Here is a 20,497-nt window from a genome sequence, read left to right as displayed (position 1 = left end):
AGTAGAGCAATCCACCCAGTCACATTCACCTGCTCCAACCCCGTAGCCTGCATTTATTTCCTTCAAGTGCCCATCCAGTTTCCTTTTGAAATCATTCATCGTCTCCATTCCACTACCCTCTTAGGCAGCGAGTTTTAGGTTATTACCACACGCTACATAAAAAAGCTCTTCCTAACGTCCCCTCTGCATGTCTTGCCCAAAACCTTCAATCTTTGTCCACTCGTCCTTGTACCATCAGCTAATGGGAATAGCTTTTCTTTGTTCACCTTGTTTGAACTTGTCATCTTGTACACCTCTGTCAAATCTCCTTTGCTATAAGGAGAGCAACCCTAGCTTCTCCAACCCAGCAAGTTGATGAGAGGCATAGATAAGAGTGGATAGTCGGAGACTTATTCCCAGGGTGGAAAGGGCTATCACCAGGGGGCATAATTTTAAGGTGATTGGAGGAAGGTTTCGGGGAGATGTCAGAGATAGGTTCTTTACACAGAGTGGTGGGTGCCTGGAATGCGCTGCCAGTGGTGGTAGAAGCAGATACATTAGGGGCATTTAAGCGACTCTTGGATAGGTACATGGATGACAGTAGAATGAAGGGTAGGTGGTTAGTTTGATCTTAGAGTAGGTTAAAGGTTCGGCACAACATCGTGAGCCGAAGGGCCTGTACTGTTCTATGTTCTAACTTGTAGCTAAAATTGGTCATACCTGGGACCATGCTGGTAAATATCCTTTGCATCCTCTCAAAGGCCCTCACATCCTTCCTAAAGTGTGGTGACAAGAACTGGATGCCAGTTGTGGCCTAAGCAGAGCTTTAGAAATGTTTAGCATAACTTCCTTGCTTTTGTACTCAACACTTCTATTTAGGAAGCCCAAAATCCCATATGCTTTGCTAACTGCTATCTCAATATGTCCTGCTAGCTTCAAAGATCCATGCACATAGACCCCCAGGTCCCTCTGTCCCTGCACATGTTTTAAAATTGTGTCCTTCAGTCAGTATTGCCTCTCCCTATTGCTTCTGCCAAAATGTCTCTCCGCCTCGCTCGCCCTCGCGCTCTCCGCCTCGCTCGCCCTCGCGCTCTCCGCCTCGCTCGCCCTCGCGCTCTCCGCCTCGCTCGCCCTCGCGCTCTCCGCCTCGCTCGCCCTCGCGCTCTCCGCCTCGCTCGCCCTCGCGCTCTCCGCCTCGCTCGCCCTCGCGCTCTCCGCCTCGCTCGCCCTCGCGCTCTCCGCCTCGCTCGCCCTCGCGCTCTCCGCCTCGCTCGCCCTCGCGCTCTCCGCCTCGCTCGCCCTCGCGCTCTCCGCCTCGCTCGCCCTCGCGCTCTCCGCCTCGCTCGCCCTCGCGCTCTGCGCCTCGCTCGCCCGATTGTTGCCGAGGTGGGGGGAGAGCTGCAGCCTCAAAGTTTCTCTTTGAGCCACATCCTCCAGCCGAATGGGGGGTGCTGGATACCGGATGACTCTTTGTCGCATATGCGCAATGATGGACCACACGCGGATATGCGATGATGTCGGCGCTGCGGGATGATGTCATCCTGCGCATGTGCTACTAAGTCCTGGCAAGATTTAGCTGCGCATGTGCACAGCTTGGCACACTGACGTCAGCGGGCCGCTGTGTTGTCAGGAGTCACTTCGAAGGAGAAAAGCCCTTGCGTGACTCATCAAAGCACTGAGAGAGGGTTCAGAATGCATCCACCCACTAATGACTCTCATGAGCAGAACTCCAACCTAGGGCTAATTAAACCTAGCCCTCCCCCTGCAGACCTCAATAGGAACGAAGGCACCCTAGACAGTCATAGACATGTGCAAACTGCAAATCTCCCCAGAAATCACATGTTTACTGGGGCACCCGTTCCCAAACCATTGCAGGCCAAAAGTGAAGAAACTTCAAACTGCTTTGGGGCAACATGCAGTTAGACCCACCTTAAGGGAAAAGGGGCAGTTTAAAGCAGCACTGCTACAAAGGAAAGACAGGCGGTAACAATTTTTAGGATTTCCGAATGAATGAGAGAAGTGCATGTGTGTTTTCCTGTACTTACTCTTCCCTCTATTCTCCTTTTAATGAAGTGCTGTTGTAAAATCGCATTTCATTCTGCTGGATGTGGAGGTGTGATGAAAACCACACCTACCAAGAATGAGCCATGTTAATTTCATCATATGGAACATGAATTTTTAAACTCTTACTGGACTGAAAACATGGCTACACCTGCATTCTAACAGGACAGTGGCTGGAAACATTTGCATTCTAAGAGACCATTGCCTGGAGAAGACAATGGAACTCCTCTATGATTCAATTAACCAAATGGATTTTGATCACCAGATATTGAATGTGTAAAAGTCAGCATTCCAGCCCCCTACTGAGGATGTCTACTAAGATTGAAAGTATCCACAAAACTTCGCCAGGCTGGTTGTCCTGAAAATAAAAGGTAGTCACATGACTGGCCTGCTGGCCCCAGTATGGTTTGAATTGTGTTCACAGAACAGTTTGAGGTCAGACTGCAACTGAACTTGAAGGAAGAGCATCTCTCCCCCTCCCTCATGGAAAGAAGAAACTGCAACTGGATTTCAAGAAGAAAGAAAACCATCCAAACAAGTTTGAAAGTGTGTACTGGGCCCCAATGATTGAACTGCAATCAAAGACTTTACATCAAACTCAAAAGACAGTAAATGAAGTCCAGCTATTACTTCAAACCTTTTCCCTTGATTTTTTTCTCCTTTTCTGTCTCTGCATGTGCGTTTATCGCGTACGCATGCTAGCATGGTCGTGTCATGCATTTTTAGAAGTTTTAACCGAATTAGTTATAAGGTTATTAAACTTGTACCTTTCTTGTTTAAATCTAAGAAAACCTGTCCGTTTGATTTCTTTGCCATTACAATTGGAGAGCAGTGAACAAGGATTCACTGAGGGGAAGTTAAAAAACATGGTGTTTTAAAAATTAAGCCCTGTTACATTCAAACCAGGAAAAGGCTGAGGGGGAACCCCTAGATCCCTTTCTCACCTGGTTGGAACAGTCTGCTCTTATCTGAGACAGTACTATTTCCTTCTCTAGTACTGTCAATTACTCTCATTCCTTTATGCACCTCATTCCCCTCTTCTATTTCCATTTGCTGGCATCTATCCACTTGCCACTTTAGTTTAAACCCTCCCCAACCACACTTGTGAACCTCTTATTGGTGCCAGTCCTGTTGAGGTGCAGCTCGTCTCTTATGAATAGGTGCCTCCTGCCCCAAAACTGGTCCCAAAGGCCCAAAAATCTGAAGCCCACCCTCCTGCACTATCCCTCAAGCAAAGCATTGTTCCTCCCCATCACTACTCTCTCTAGAATGTGACACTGGGAGTAATCTAGAGACTACGACCTTTTGAGGTCCTACTTTTAAACTTCCTCCCCAGCTCCTGAAAATCTGACGGTAGGACCTCAAAACCTGCCCTCTTTGTGTCATTGGTGCTGGTGTGTACCACAACTTCTGGCTTACACTCTTACCCCTGCAGAATATTCTGCCCCCTCTCTGTGATGTCGTTTACCCTGGCACCAAGGAGACAACACACCATGCGAGAGTCACAATGACACAAATGTCTGTCTTTCCTTCGAATTATAAAATCTCCAGTAACAACTGCATTTCTACACTTTGTTCTCTTCTGTGCAGTCACTTGCCTATTGGTGCCATGGTCTGGACTGCACTGCAAGCTGCTATCAATCCCAACAGTTTCCAGGGCCGAGTACCAGTTTGAATGTGGCATGCACCCTGAAGATTCCTGACCTTCCTGCCTTTTCCTACTCTTCTGGATGGCCACCCATCTACTATCCTGAATTCTCATTGCCTGTGGGATGTCCACCTCCAGGAATAAACAATCCAGGAAACTCTTAACCTCCAGAATGCTCCACAGTGACTCCAGCTGCCCCTTAGCTTGGAAATCCAGAGCTTGAGCTGACGCATCATCCTACACACGTGGTCCCCAAGACACATGAAGTGTCCCAAAGTTCTCACATGGCACAGGAATTGCAAGCAACCGATCTCACGTGCCCATCCAGGTGTAGTGGAATAAGATGACGCAGCGTAATTGGAACACTGCACAGAGATATAAAGTGATGCACACTGTCCTTATTTTTATTAATTTACAAAGTTTACGTTAATTTGGGAAACAAAGTCGTCTCGATTGGAGCATAGAAGGTTCTGTGCAGCGCACACTGGAGAGGATACAAGCAGACCTACCTGAAGTGGAGCAGAGGCAGTCCGGAGCCGGGAGTGCCATAAATACAGCCCAGGGATCAGAGCGCGGCCCTGCCTACCTGGAACGACAGTGGTCCGGCACCATTTCAGCTGCTGGAGAAACTGAGTGGGGAAAAAACTAACTGACATCACAGGAAACTAGTAAGTTGATGGCTGGTAAGCACTTTGTGTAAGGGACAGTGTGTTAATAGCTAGCTTAGGACACCAGAGTTAAAGTTGATCTGTAAAAAAAAAACACTTTAAAATAAAATATAAATTAAAATAAACAAAATAAAATAATTAAAATAAATACCTAAAACACCTGTAATTAAGAAAAGTATAACTTTAGTTGTAGGTGGTACTAGCATTTAACAAGCACAGTAAATTCTGCTATACATAGGAATTATTCTAAGTTAATGAAGAAAGTAATTTAAAGTAAGTTAACTGATAGCATAAGTAACAATGGCAGGACAGGTGTTATGTTGCAGCTGTGGTATATGGGAGCTTTTGGATGATAAGACGATCCAGGACAAACCTGTTTGCAGAAAGTGTAAGCAGCTAGAGGAATTCCAGATTAGGATTATTGATCTGGAAGCCAAACTGCAAACACTATGCAACATAAGGGAGGGGGAGAAATACCTGGATGCTCTGTTCCGGAAGACTGTCACATCTCTTTGAACAGGGTCATATGTTTTGGTCAGCAATGAGGGACAGGAGGATGTGACCATGAGTGAGGCAGGTGAGCGCAGAAATAGTGGAGGAGCCTCAGACTTTGCAATTATCAAACAGGTTTGAGGTGCTCTCAACCTGTGTAGACGAAAGCAAGGTCTGTAAGGTGGTTGAGCAGACTGACTGTGGTACTGGAAGCCATTCAAGTCGGGGGAGCAAAAAGGAATGTAGTGATAGTAGGGGATAGTATAGGGGGATTGACACTGTTCTGTGCAGCCGAGAGCGTGAGTCCAGAAGGCTGTGTTGCCTACCTGGTTCTAGGGTTTGGGACATCTGTTTAGGGCTGGACAAGAACCTGGAGTGGGAGGGGGAGGATCCAGTTGTCATGGTCCATGAAGGTACCAACGACATAGGGAGGACTAGGAAAGAGGTTCTGTTTAGACAGTATGAGGAGGTAGGCACCAGATTGAAGTGCAGAACCTCAAAGATAATCTCTGGATTTTTACGTGAGCCGTGTGCCAGTTGGCAGCGGGCACATAAGATTAGTGAATTGAATGGTTCAAAGACTGGTGTAGTAGAAGTGGGTTCTGGTTCCTGGGGCACTGGCACCTGTACTGGGGAAAGTGGGGACTGTACCGTTGGGACGATCTGCACCTGAACCATGCTGGGACCAATATTCCAGCAAACCGTATAACTAGGGAAGTAGAGAGGGCTTTAAACTAAATGGGGGATGGGGGCGTGGTGGAGATGGGGTGAGGGCTGAAGCTTTAGATGTAGCAAATCAAGGAGTAGTGTCAAGGTAGGAGAGCAGAATAGTAATATGGTAAATGAAGGTCAGAGAATGGCAGGGACAGAGAAAAAACCTAAGAACACACCAACAGTTGAGACTCGATGTTACAAAGATAACTAAAAGACAAAACTAAAGGCGGTTTATCTGAATGCACATAGCATCTAGGATATAGATCGCTTGGAGACTTGGGCGGAGAAATGGCAGATGGAGTTTAATCCAGACAAATGTGAGGTAATGCATTTTGGAAGGTCTAATGCAGGTGGGAGGTATACAGTAAATGGCAGAACCCTTAGGAGTATTGATAGGCAGAGAGATCTGGGCGTACAGGTCCACAGGTCACTGAAAGTGGTAACGCAGGTGGATAAGGTAGTCAAGAAGGCATTCGGCATGCTTGCCTTCATCAGTCGGGGCACTGAGTATAAAAATTGGCAAGTCATGCTGCAGCTGTACAGAACTTCAGTTAGGCCACACTTAGAATATTGCGTGCAATTCTGGTCGCCACGCTACCAGAAGGACATGGAGGCTTTGGAGAGGGTACAGAGGAGGTTTACCAGGATGTTGCCTGGTCTGGAGGGCATTAGCTATGAGGAGAGGTTGGAAAAACTCGGATTGTTTTCACTGGAACGACGGAGGTGGAGGGGCGACATGATGGAGGTTTACGAAGTTATGAGCGGCATGGACAGAGTGGATAGTCAGAAGCTTTTTCCCAGGGTGGAAGAGTCAGTTACTAGGGGACATAGCTTTAAGATGCGAGGGGCAAAATTTAGAGGGGATGTGCGAGGCAAGTTTTTTTTTTTTACACAGAGGGTGGTGGGTGACTGGAACTTGCTGGCAGGGGAGGTGGTGGAAGCAGATACGATAGCGACGTTTAAGAGACATCTTGACAAATACATGAATAGGAAGGGAATAGAGGGATATGGGCCCCGGAAGTGCAGAGGTGTTAGTTTCGGCAGGCATCAAGATCGGTGCAGGCTTGGTGGGCTGAATGGCCTATTCCTGTGCTATACTGTTCTTTGTTCTTTGTTCATAACAAAGATGAACTGATAGCGCATATTGTAGTAAATAAATATGATCTGATAGCCATTACGGAGATGTGGCTGCAGAATGACCAGGATTGGGTCCTGAATATTGAGGGGGTATGTGACATTCAAGAAGAATATGAAGCTAGGTAAAGGTGGTGTTGGTGCAATAGTTAGAAATGACCTTGGTTCAAGAGATCAGGATGTAGAATCGGTTTAGGTGGAGATGAGAAAAAGTAGGGGAAAGATGTCACTAGTGGGAGTGGTCTGCAGGTTCCCGAACAGTAATCATAATGTAGGATGAAGTATACAAGAAGGAATATTGGGTGCTTGTGATAAGGGACGGCAATAATTATGGGTATTGGGCAAAATTATCCAGTCCAAATCTGGGCTATGATGAGTGGCTGTGAACATAAGAAAATGAAGGGGAGTGGACCATCATGTGTACATTAACTGTTGATCCACGTAGCTTCTGCCCCAGACTGGAGCTGGTCCAGCTTCCTCTTGAGGGCATGAGGAGAATCAGCACGTTCCACAAACAGAAAAGACTAACTGTCTAACATCTTGCCTATTCTACTTTTGTGTAATTCAAGTGCATGTCCCTTTTTCCTCTCTGATCTGAGACTACAATAGTCTAGATTTTTAAAAATATTCGTTCATGGGATATGGGCGTCGCTGACAAGGCCAACATTTATTACCCATCCCTAATTACCCTTATGAAGGTGGTGGTGAGCTCCCTTCTTGAACCGCTGCAGTCCATGTGGGAACACCACCTGCTAGTTCCCCTCCAAGAGCGCCACACCATCCTGACTTGGAACTATATTGCTGTTCCTTCACTGTCGCTGGAAAATTTTATTGTTTATTAAAGAAACCAGGTTGGTGTGCTTTATTCTGGGGACAAATAGAGTATCTAATTGTCTGTTTTGGTTTGTGGGAAAACTTATTGATATGTTGTGACCTGTGGAGAAGTGGGACTGAATTAACAGTGCACTCCTCCTGCCTTGGTCGTAACAAATGTTATGTAGATAATCATTCCTTGTGTGATAGAACAAGTGAGAGTGAGGAAAGATTACGCATTGACCTTGCTGGCTTGAAACAAATGCTGGAGAGAAAGGTAATCTCGAAAATTAAATGGATTGATGCAAGTCATCAACTATCTGATTGTTTTACAAAAAGAAATGCTTATATGAAGAAATTGTTCGTGGTCCTAGAGGAGGGGCATCTTGCAATGTGATGCTTTGTACAGAATATGAAGGTTTTTGATTTAACTGAGTTGACCAGATAATGTGGGACTGGACACGTAGGTCAGACTGGGAATGGCTGGCAGGTTCCTTTCCTTGAAGGATATTGTTGAACTAGTTTTAAATGACAATCCATAAGATTTGATGGTCACATTTCCTGGTTCCGGCTGCCAGATAACCAGAGTTATTGAATAATTTACCATGGTAGAATTTGAAGAGTCAGCTTCTGGGTTGCTAATCTTGTAACATAACCGCAAGGTTTCTATATGCAGATTTCAGGGACACCTTCCCATTAATTCCAGACGTGCTCCAATGTTCTCAATCACCTCCATTGCCAATAAACAGTGCTCCATATAATATTGCTTAGCATAGCAGCTGTATTAGAAAATTCTGGATCAGTGTTTACAATACCTCAGGAAATCTAAGATCTCAATATATTAGAAATGGGAATTGCAGAGAGTTCAAATATAACTATTAAATAACAATTCATCTTGCATTGCTTGCCACACATCTCCATTTATTTCAGTAGAACATCTGCCACTGAATAAGAATCAAGGTGTATCGTATCCCGGTATGTTAAGGCAACTCACTTGGATTTTTCTTTCACCTGACCCCTCCCACAGCAACCTTGATGAGCTCAGTGGTGTGAGGTATTGGTATATTTGTGTTGTTTCATGATTGGGTTATTGTCCTGTCCCATGGGCTCAGCTGGACACAGTGCCTTTGCGATATTGAGTGTTTGTTACAATGTCAATACCACTTGAGAAAAATATCGATAGCCAAGTGGCTGTATTTGTACAATTTGCATCATCTTGTGTTTGGGACTGCAGACACTCGCCCACAATTACATTAAACAAATCACCAGTGATGTTCCTCTACTGCTGCAAGTTACCTTTGTTGACGGTTGGAATACATTTCTTTATGTTTACACATTGGCATTTTCCAGGAAACATGCAAAATATTTTATCTAAAACTACTGTCCGAACTCAGGAAATGGCCGAAGATTCTGAAAGAAAAAGGAGCAATTTTAAGGTATTTTTAAACTCTGCTTTTTGGATTTTCAAAGTTTAAAAAAAAAATTATTTTTATCTCTTTTATACTAGATTACAGTTTTAATTTTCTTCCACTGGACAAGTCTTCTTATCAGATTTTAACCAGCTATTACAAGTGCTAGTTCCCATAATCACTTGCATAGTGTTAACGACCGAGGTGGGAGGAGTACATTGTCTTTTCCCCAGGTCACAACATATATTTAAATGTTTACCCAGTTACCAATGCAGTCAATCATATACTCAACTCTTTATTCCAGAATAAAATGAACTGATCAGGTTTCTTTAATAAACAACAAAATTTTCAGTTTATTATAAAACAAGACATACCCAGTAACAAAGCAAAGCATTAACACACAGATTGAAATGTGAAAGTTCCCTTTTTACCTTAGCCCTTCACAGACACCACTGCCCCCCCACCCCCAGGTTAACTGAAAAAGAGATTTTCTGTTCAGAGCTCTATTACCAAAAAAGAATACTTTGGCCAAATACTTGCTAATTCTTGAAGTGAAAAAAGAGAAGCAATGGAAAGCTGTCAGTTGTCCCTTTGTTCTGGCATCCCAGGACGCCTGTCACAGATCTTTCTAGAACAGTTCTTTTCAGGCGACATTGCAGATGGCGGGCTTTCTAGGAGAAATGTGGCAACAGGCATTTCTGGCAGGCCTTCCAGGAGGAATGCAGCATCGATTTCTCTATTTCTTACACTTGCTTCGAAGAGCTTCTCAAAGCGATGGAAAAGGTGGCAGACTTTTCAAAGACATGGAAAAGGCTGAGCTGGGGTTTTGTCCTTGGCAGGATGATAAACTCCTTTCAAAATGCTGTCCACCCCGAACTCTCCGTCTAAAGCGAAACCAAAAGCAATACCTCGAGTCAAGCCTCCTGACCTCTATAAATCTTGACCTGTCACTTCTCTGTACAAATTTTCCCCAGGTCAAAAAATCCCCTGCTGGGTACTTATCTGAAGAAAGGTGACTTCCAGTAAGGGTTGTTTACAAATCCAGTCCAAAAGACCTTCTGATGACCTCTTTTCAAAAAAAAAAACACGGAAGTCCAGCATCTGTGGAATCCTTCTCAGTTTTAAAACTTAAGTCCCCCAAAAACATGCTTAACAAAAAAAAACACAGTCATAACAGTAGTTTCAGTGAAAGTGTGCTTTGGACAATCATGTTTGCCATTGACACATCTTTAATAAATGAGGGCATATATTTTTACAAATGAACATGGTCGAATACATCAGTAAGTTTAACCTGCTCATCATGCCAAGCAGAGTAGCTTGTGACCTCTTCTAATCTACTTACTGGTGTACCAATGCATTACAAGAGTGGCAGTATCTGGAGAGTTCCCAATCTCTCCCCTGCCATCCAGTTCAAAATTTAAGACAACATTCTGTCCTACTTGTTCATAACCTTTACTGATGTTGCAAAATGGTTGAAAGATTTGAGAATAGATCAGCTGTACTTTTGGCAAAAGGCTTGTCTATGGAAGAAGTTATGAATAGGAGCAGGAAAATAGTTTTCAGGTAAAATTGGGTTCGTGGACTGGGGATAATTGGACCAGGATGCAAAGATATAATTTACTCCCCGTTTTAAAGTCATATATATTTTACCCCTTTTATATACTTAGAATTTCACAGCACAGGAACAAGCCATTCAGCTCAACTGGTATCTGCCAGTTTTTATGTTCCATGCAAGGCTCCTCCCATATACTTTAATTCACCCTGTCAACATATCTTCTGTTCCTTTTTCCCTCATGTCCTTGACCTTAAATGGGGCAATGCTATGAGCCTCAACCACGCCATTTGCCTGTCGTTCAGCATATTCACAGATTGCATGCTTGACTTATTTTTGTACTCCAAAACATTTTTCATCGGGCATTACTGAGCATGCATGTTGCATAAAAACAAAGGTTTTAGCATGATACTAATTTACTGGCTTAAGTTAGTAACCACGCCCAAATTTTCTATGGTAATTAAACTTTTGTCACTGTCCATCAAAAGGCTTAACTTCAATTTATTCCTGATATGGTTTCCTTTTTGTAAAAGTAATTTGTGATACTATTCATTTGTAAAATGTGTGTGCTAAAGATGCACAATATTGAATACATTTTCTTTTGACTTTGGTTTTATGTTGGTTATAGTTAAATAACTTCGGGTGTTTTATGGTTATTTAGGTCAGCAAACCAATTGCTGGACACAACGTTGGAATACTTTGTGAAAGAACATAATTCCAGTCCAATGTTTTTCATTCTACTGCAGATTAGAGTGGTTACCTTGCCTTTGCTCCACTGCATACCCAGTTTTAAGACTGCATAAACTTGTAAAACTTCAGAGTTTCTTTTAAAGTACCCAATGACTGGTGAATAACAGAAAACTTTTTTCTTAGGTGAACAATGGAACCTGTGAAGATATGACCATGAATGCCATAAGAATCAGCGAAGTGTATGGATCTTCTAGCCATCCTGCAAATGGTGAATAAACTGAGTTATTTAATACTTTAACAGTTCAAACTTGTCACAATTCGATATACAGTGGCCAACAAAGTGCAAAGGCTTGATTTCAGATTTTTATACCATAACTAAGGAGTTCAGTTTGTTGCAGGAAAACTTTGCTAATTAAATTTTTCATAATTCCTGAAGCAAGAAGTATTTGCTTTTGAATTTGCACAGTTTATGATAAATGTTCAGAGTACATTTTACTGGTAAAATATTAAGCTGTACATTGAAATATCTATATAGGATAAGAGCAAATTTTATAGAAGGAAAAAAGCTGCAAAACATCTTATGTAAAGGGCTGATTTTTAAAGAAATTGAACTGCAACACCTTGTTAATTTTTGTTTCAGGGGTTGGTAAATATTTGATTGTATTCATACATTTTTATGTTGTGTATGGTTGATTACTTCGTTTTTCAATAACTGAGCTTCTGATGCTAATTCTCCATTAAGATGCGAAATAGTAACTGATTTGAAAAAACTTTTGATGAATTGCTAAATTTTGTATTTTAAAATGAGGTAAAATGTGATGTAGCTCTAACTATCAAATATGAATATTTTTTTTTTCGAGATTCGTGGCTATCACTGTCATCTTCATTCCCCACAAATCGTAAACTGAATGTCTCCGATTCTGTTGTGCCTATGACGCCTCTTTCAAAACCAGTCTTCCAGTCCTCTGGACTTCAGCAGCAAGCTAAGCCATCTGTGAAAGTCATTTGTGCTCACTGCAAAAAGCCATTACAGAAAGGTCAAACAGCATACCAGAGAAAAGGCTCATCTTATCTCTTCTGTTCTACTACTTGCTTGTCATCATTTTCTCATAAACCAGCCCCAAAGAAACTGTGTACTACATGCAAAAAGTAAGAAACTTTTTTTTCATATATTGAAAGTTGTTGTTCTATGTAGAATTGATGATTTGGAAGCAGATACGCATGTTTATTCACCACATACAATCCTGATTCACTATATGACTGGATAGACAGTTTCTTGGTCTCTTGGAATCAAGGGATATGGCGAACAGGTGGGAAAGTGGAATTGTAGCCTAAGATCAGCCATGATCGTTTTGAATGGCGGAGCAGGCTCGAGGGGCCATCTGGTCTACTTCTGCTCCTATTTCCTGTGTCCTTGATGTTGAAAATTGTGACCAGAGTACCAAATTTGCTGAAGCATGGTATCTCATGGTCTGCTGGAAGTGTGAATTAATAACTGACATAGGGGCATCTGGGACCTTGGTGAATGATGGGATCAACAGCCTATCTCCTTAAACGAGATTCAAGGATTATGAAAAAAACAGGATTCATGGAGGAGGAAATGGGTGAAATATTCAAATTGGTCGAAGAACGAGAAATAAAGAGAAAAATAAAGTTTGGATTTAGAGAAAAAAAGTAACAAAGGAAAATTTAAGAAAAAAATTTCAAAGAACAATTTACTATCTGCAAGTTTTTTTTTCCTTTCTGGACTGGAGAGGTTAAGTAGCATTGCAGGAGCATAAATCTCAATAAAAAGGTCCTTACATTGTTAACTTTTTGTGGTGAGTTTAGTTGGCAATGAATGTGCAAATGTAGCAACTTCTTCAAACTCTCGGAAGTTTTTGTGGTGCAAATCACTGAGTAACTTGTGGCGATATGCAATTCATGGGGTACCACTTCATTGCTACAAGCTACTGGGTGATTTACACATTAATAATAGCATGTGTTTTCAACTTGCTATCATTTTGGCTGTAAGTTCTGCCCCATTGCTTAACAGTTACTCCATTTGACAGTTCAGTTAAGTGAATGGCTAATATGTAAATCTGATTGCCTAACTAACAATAATACAGTTTTGGTGCTGTTAACATTTTACTGAAATGATTTCTGACTGCAAGTGTGTGAACTGTAAGCAGTCCTGTGAAATTATGATGCAGATTGATACCTCACAAAGAATACTTCCTTGGGGAATTCTTAGCCTATAATGAAATGCAGTGATTTATTTGTTATAAAGCTATATTTCCTTTTAAAATGACTTGCTTGGTGCACACCAGTGAAAGTTATGCGACATTCTGTTTTTATTACAAGTCTAATGGATTTCCAGTATTGTTACTCACTAAATATCAGTTGATGATGTTACGGTCAAGTGAGGAGGGGTCGATGGGTTTCCCTCTTTTCCTGCCCCTTGTTTGACTACAACAGGTTTAATTCTTAAAGTGAATGTACTAGCCAATTCAGTAGGTGTTTGATTACTTATTTGCTATGATCATAACAAGAACCAATTGGACAGGTTTTCTTGCCCTCAATGCAGCCCAGCCTCTACCAGTCATGGATGAGCTGGACAAACAGCCAACCAAATCAGAACTCAGTGATGCCATTGATTCTCTAGCCAGTGGAAAAGCCCCTGGGAAGGACAGCATTACCCCTGAAATAATCAAGAGTGCCAAGCCTGCTATACTCTCAGCACTACATGAACTGCTTTGCCTGTGCTGGGACGAGGGAGCAGTACCCCAGGACATGCGCGATGCCAATATCAGCACCCTCTATAAAAACAAAGGTGACCGCGGTGACTGCAACAACTACCGTGGAATCTCCCTGCTCAGCATAGTGGGGAAAGTCTTTGCTCGAGTCGCTCTGAACAGGCTTCAGAAGCTGGCCGAGCGCGTCTACCCTGAGGCACAGTGTGGCTTTTGTGCAGAGAGGTCGACCGTTGACATGCTGTTCTCCCTTCGTCAGATACAGGAGAAATGCCGTGAACAACAGATGCCCCTCGACATTGCTTTCATTGATCTCACCAAAGCCTTTGACCTCGTCAGCAGACGTGGTCTCTTCAGACTACTAGAAAAGATTGGATGCCCACCAAAGCTACTAAGTATCATCACCTCATTCCATGACAATATGAAAGGCACAATTCAACATGGTGGCTCCTCCTCAGAGCCCTTTCCTATCCTGAGTGGCGTGAAACAGGGCTGTGTTCTCGCACCCACACTTTTTGGGATTTTCTTCTCCCTGCTGCTTTCACATGCGTTCAAGTCCTCTGAAGAAGGAATTTTCCTTCACACAAGATCAGGGGGCCGGTTGTTCAACCTTGCCCGTCTAAGAGCGAAGTCCAAAGTACGGAAAGTCCTCATCAGGGAACTCCTCTTTGCTGACGATGCTGCTTTAACATCTCACACTGAAGAGTGCCTGCAGAGTCTCATTGACAGGTTTGCGGCTGCCTGCAATGAATTTGGCCTAACCATCAGCCTCAAGAAAACAAACATCATGGGGCAGGATATCAGAAATGCTCCATCCATCAATATTGGCAACCACGCTCTGGAAGTGGTTCAAGAGTTCACCTACCTAGGCTCAACTATCACCAGTAACCTGTCTCTAGATGCAGAAATCAACAAGCGTATGGGAAAGGCTTCCACTGCTATGTCCAGACTGGCCAAGAGAGTGTGGGAAAATGGCGCACGGACACGGAACACAAAAGTCTGAGTGTATCAGGCCTGTGTCCTCAGTACCTTGCTCTGTGGCAGCGAGGCCTGGACAACGTATGTCAGCCAAGAGCGACGTCTCAATTCATTCCATCTTCGCTGCCTCCGAAGAATACTTGGCATCAGGTGGCAGGACCGTATCTCCAACACAGAAGTCCTCGAGGCGGCCAACATCCCCAGCTTATACACACTACTGAGTCAGCGGCGCTTGAGATGGCTTGGCCATGTGAGCCGCATGGAAGATGGCAGGATCCCCAAAGACACATTGTACAGCGAACTCGCCACTGGTATCAGACCCACCGGCCGTCCATGTCTCCGCTTTAAAGACGTCTGCAAACGCGACATGAAATCCTGTGACATTGATCACAAGTCGTGGGAGTCAGTTGCCAGCGTTCGCCAGAGCTGGCGGGCAGCCATAAAGACGGGACTAAAATGTGGCGAGTCGAAGAGACTTAGTAGTTGGCAGGAAAAAAGACAGAGGCGCAAGGGGAGAGCCAACTGTGCAACAGCCCCGACGAACAAATTTCTCTGCAGCACCTGTGGAAGAGTCTGTCACTCTAGAATTGGCCTTTATAGCCACTCCAGGCGCTGCTTCACAAACCACTGACCACCTCCAGGCGCGTATCCATTGTCTCGAGATAAGGAGGTCCAAAAGAAAAAAGACTAGCCAATTCATTAGGTGTTTTGTTCTTGCTATGATCATAACAAGAACCAATTGGACATGTTTTCTTGATTTACCAAAGAAGGAGGTTAACTTTATTGTACCTAAACCGAACTAATAAAATAATACACAACATGCTGACTTACACTCTCACATACACAAATAGGTTACAGAGTGGGGAAAGGTAGATTGGTTGAGTTCGAGTCCATAAAAAAAGGTCTCCAGTCTGTGGAATTTGGTGTTTTGGCTGGCTTCTAGCTGAATTCAGTGGTCCTTGGGCTTTTAGTTTGAAGAGGTAGATGACTGGTTCAGTGGATCTCTTGGAGATAGCGATGCGGATGATTTCCTCTAATTGTATACTCCGGCTACAATCAGAAACCCAAAGGAAGTTGGTCAACATGCTGGAATGGACAGAGAGGTACCCGCACTTAGGGTTTGCTCATATCAGAGTTCAAAAACTTCTCTGTTGCAGAGAAAACACCAGCTTAAAAACCACAGGGGGAGAGGCTTGTCACATGACAGTCACTCAGTGATTCAAACATGGCAGTTAGCAGTATTTCTCTGCTTGCTGAAAAGAACAGGTTGTTCCTTTAAACTTCCTGGGCCTTGGTTCTTGCTGGGAAATGCACAGACAGTTCGTTTCCCTCCTGACAGTCCTTTGCAATGTAGGATACAGTGTAGCAAACTAGGCGATCATCATTTTAAGCTGAAAGGATAGGATGACTTTGCTGGCATGTTGTCTTTTTAAAAAAACATAAATTCAGATCTCCAGTCAGTGGATTAAAGAAAATTATCATTCAACAAAGCATATTGACGACATAATGTTCTGTTCTACAACAACAGAGAAATTATAAATATATTATTCTGTAAGATGGAGATCTGTGCCTTTAAGACCAAAAAGTCTAATGGTTGTTAGGTTAGTCAGATTGTAATTGTTCAAACATGAAACTTTTTGCCTGTCAATTTCAAGTTGAAAGTGAAAAGTGCAACTGAAATGTTCACGGAATCACAGAATTATTACAGCACAGAATGAGGCCATTTAGCCTGTCGTGTTTGCACTGGCTCTCCAAAAGAGCAATTTACCTAGTGCCACTTCCCTGCCTTCTCCCCGTAGTCCTGAACATTCTTCCTTTTCAGATAACAATCCAATTCCCTCTTGAATGCCTCGATTGATCCTGCCTCCACCACAATGTCAGGTAGTGCATTCCAGATCCTAACTGCTCGCTGCATGGAAAGGTTTTTTCTCATGTTGCCATTGCTTCTTAAATCTATGCCCTCTTGTTCTCGATCCTTCCACCAATGGGAACAGTTTTTCCCTGTTTTACTCTGCCCAGACTGTTCGTGATTTTGAACACCTCTACCAAATCTCCTTTCAACCTTCTCTGGTGTTTTAAGACTGTTTGTTTTGCATTTGTAACTTCACATTCGTGTATATTGTGCTATTTTTAATGTGTTACCAGCAAGTCTACCATGGTGTTGCTCATGGTGAGTCAGGGTACACTGTTTTCTGCAACTGGAGTGTTATACAATGTAATACACAAGGTTTTATCTGGACTACTGCTATACAGTGACTGAACAGAATAATACAATTATTGCATGGTATTTTAAAATTTCTTGTATTTTCAAGATCAAAATTCTGCTATTGTCTGTTTTTCCTTCAAAAGTAAATTGTCACCTTGATTATTTTATTTCTTTAAAGCCTAGGATAGTTGTGTTTAGCAGCATAGCAGGTAGGTCATGGAAGATATCGAAGAACTAGGGATGGGCATCTTGGAGTTTGTCAGCACTACAGTGGGTATCTTGTGATTTCACTGGGGGGTGGAACATGGGGTTTGACCTGCTGGGGTACACTCCAGATTTACAAGTAAGAAACAAAGACTTGAGTTTATATCATACCTTTTATGACCTCAGGGCATTTATGACTATAGTGCTTTACAGATGATTAAGTATTCCTGAAGCATGGTCACTGTTGTAATGTAGGAAACATGGCAGCCAATTTTTGTACAGCATTGCGATAATGACCATATCATCCGTAGATTCAGTGATGTTGATTTGAGGGTTAAATATTGGCCAAGGCACTGAGGGGACTCCACTACTCTTCCTTGAAGTAGCGCCGTGAGGTCTTATACATCCACCTGAGAAGGCAGACAGAACCTCGGATTAACGTCTAATCCAGGAGTACTGTGCTGAAGTGTGTGCTAGATTTTGTGCTAATTTCTGGAGTGGGACCTGGACCCACAACCTTCTGACTCAGATGAGAGTGCTACCACTGAGCCAAGGCTGGCACCCATTACTGGTATGAATACTGAGGGATGGGAAGGGAAAGGGGATTATGAGGTCTGGCAGCAAAATTGGGAGAGATAAAAGGAGAGAAATGTAAAGATTCCACTCTTCCTCTTGTTACGACCAAGATGGGAGGAGTGCACTGTTTGTTCTTGTTCCAGTTCTCTATGGGTCACAACGTATATTTAAATTTTTTCCCACTTGCTGATACAGTCAATCATCGACTCTATTTTTAATCCCAGAATAAAACACACCAACCAGCTTTCTTGAATAAGCAACAAAATGATCTGTTTATTATAAAACAAGTCTTAACCAGTAATGAAGCAAAGTGTAAACACAGACCGAAATATTAAAGTTCCCTTTTTACCTTAGCCCTTACATTCTCACTCTCTCACTCTCTCACTCTCTCACTCTCTCACTCTCTCACTCTCTCACTCTCTCTCTCACTCTCTCACTCTCTCACTCTCTCACTCTCTCACTCTCTCACTCTCTCACTCACACGCACACACACTAACCAGAAAAATAGAGATTTTTGTTTTTAGAGCTCTCTTACAGACAAAAAAAAACACTTGGGCTGGAGGTGAAATATGTTGTGTTCAAAAACTGGCATATAGTCTGGCTTCCGAGTACACACAGACACACTGGGATCATTTAGAACAGTTCTTTTCAGGCAGCGTTGAGAATTAATTTAGCTGGCTTTTCTTCAAGGACGGGAGACGAGATGAGTTGACACAGTGGACTTCTCAGGGCCTTTTGGAGAGGTGTTGGAAAGCTGAGCTGGGTTGTGGTCTTCTCTCCTTCCTTGGGAATTCTCTTCTCTCCCTTTTTATACAGTTCAACCCCAACTCAAAGCAATTCAACCTTTTGACCTCCATCAATCTTGACCTGTCACTCTTTCTGTAAACAGTTTCTCCAGGTGTCCAAGGTTCTCTGTTGTTTATTGAGTTGGAAGTCAGGTGGTTTCCCGGAAAGGATGATTATTGTTGTTGTTGCTGGAAGTCAAGTGGTTTCCCAGACTGCTCTGTGCTCCTTTTACAAACATTTCCAGGGACTGTTTTTCAAAGTCAAGTGGCCTTTACATGACCCCCTTTGGAAACCCCAAAGTTCAACATTTTATCCATCTTTCAAAAATGGATCCTCAAAAAATATATATAACAAAACACTGAGGCACTTCCATAACACTATCCCTGGAACAGTCTGTAAGCACATGGCTAATTTATTGAATTATTAAAATTTATTGAACAGAAAATTGCAGAATTTTCAAGACCCCTACATTGCTTTGACCATTGTCTCAAAGAATTAAAAAAAAACATGTTTATGCTATTCCTATATTTTGGTACACAATACTATACTGACACTTAATAGTGGCAGGTCCTCCATAAACAGTGAGCCATGCAACAAAAAGTTGTAATATTTCCCTCCAAAAAGATGAATAAGCTTCATGAGTTCTAAAGCTCACTTTTTTAATCCCAAATACATAATGAGCTCACGCTACAGTGTTTGACCGCAAGCGAAAGAGCTGAGAGTGAATGCTTGACTCAAAAATAAACTATATCGGAAGCTGCACTTGGATGGGGCAAGAAGTTTGTCAGTAATGACATAGACAGCAACCAATTATGGCAAACCAAGGCATTTATGGGAAAAACAGCCAAGCTAACACAATAATTCAAACTATGTTAACTTGCAGTTAAATTTAAAACCATTTGAGGAAAAAGAATATTTGTGGTAGTTGGGCAAAGACATTTTTACTTTTCCATTGAGAATTTTTTTCCATAAATGTTTACTTTAACAGTATCTATTTTGTTTATACTGAGGAATAATCACCTATTTCTTTGTCTGGTTAAGAGTAGAATTAAGCAGTTCATGATAGATTTGAAAATCTAACGGTTTAAATGTGAAACAGAACTGAAACATTGAAAATTTGTCCTCCATATTGTTTTGAAATAACTTGGGATTTATGACTTTTTGTTTCCTCAATTCAAATTGAGCTGAGCTAACCTTCTGTTTGCACTGGGAATTCTACTGATGCATGTTGCGAAATTGTGCAAACTGCACATGCTCAGACCAGAGCACCTACCCTCAGTGATAGCTTTAGGAAACAGCCAGTCTTTTGAAAAAGACAGTCTTCAAGTAAAAATATTCAGGAAGCTATTCAAAATGTATGAAAGATTGTGTAATTTGAATCTTTAATCAGGATACTTTGTAATGTATCATTTTTATTGTCTTAGAAATTCTAGTTTAAACCAGTACCCAAAACTGTAGCAGCATGTTTATGTTGCATTCGTGAACAGTTCAGGGCTGGCCCCACTGGCATTGATTTTTTTTTTTCTCTCGCGCAGGTAGATCTCATTGGAGTATTTTAAGCTTCTATCCTCTGAAAATTATAGACTAATAGTTTTTAGTCACTTCCTGTTGTATATTGTTAAAAAAATTTTTTTTTAGAGATACAGCACCGAAACAGGCCCTTCGGCCCACTGAGTCTGTGCCGACCATCAACCACCCGTTTATATTAATCCTACATTAATCCCATATTCCTACCCCATACCCACCTTCCCTCAATTCCCCTACCTATACTAGGGGCAATTTATAATGGCCAATTTACCTATCAACCTGCAAGTCTTCAGCTGTGGGAGGAAACCGGAGCACCCGGCGAAAACCC

At 42.5% G+C, this 20,497-nt stretch overlaps 1 protein-coding gene across 5 annotated transcripts in view; it reads left to right on the top strand.

Annotated features, from left to right (window-relative positions):
- The window catches only part of zmym2 (zinc finger, MYM-type 2), a 177,608-nt gene that overhangs the window by 47,935 nt on the left and 109,176 nt on the right, over positions 1-20,497 (top strand). For all 5 annotated transcript variants that reach the window (XM_068033682.1, XM_068033687.1, XM_068033685.1 and 2 more), the window contains exons 4-6: positions 8,860-8,945; positions 11,344-11,428; positions 12,021-12,309. In XM_068033682.1, coding sequence (XP_067889783.1) covers positions 8,860-8,945; positions 11,344-11,428; positions 12,021-12,309 — 460 coding nt within the window. The remainder of the gene's footprint in view (positions 1-8,859; positions 8,946-11,343; positions 11,429-12,020; positions 12,310-20,497) is intronic.

This window comes from Heterodontus francisci, chromosome 6 (genome assembly GCF_036365525.1).
Source record: "Heterodontus francisci isolate sHetFra1 chromosome 6, sHetFra1.hap1, whole genome shotgun sequence".
NCBI classification, from domain to species: domain Eukaryota; kingdom Metazoa; phylum Chordata; class Chondrichthyes; order Heterodontiformes; family Heterodontidae; genus Heterodontus; species Heterodontus francisci.
Note: the sequence above shows the minus strand (reverse complement) of the source record. Positions and strands in the feature narration are given on the sequence as shown.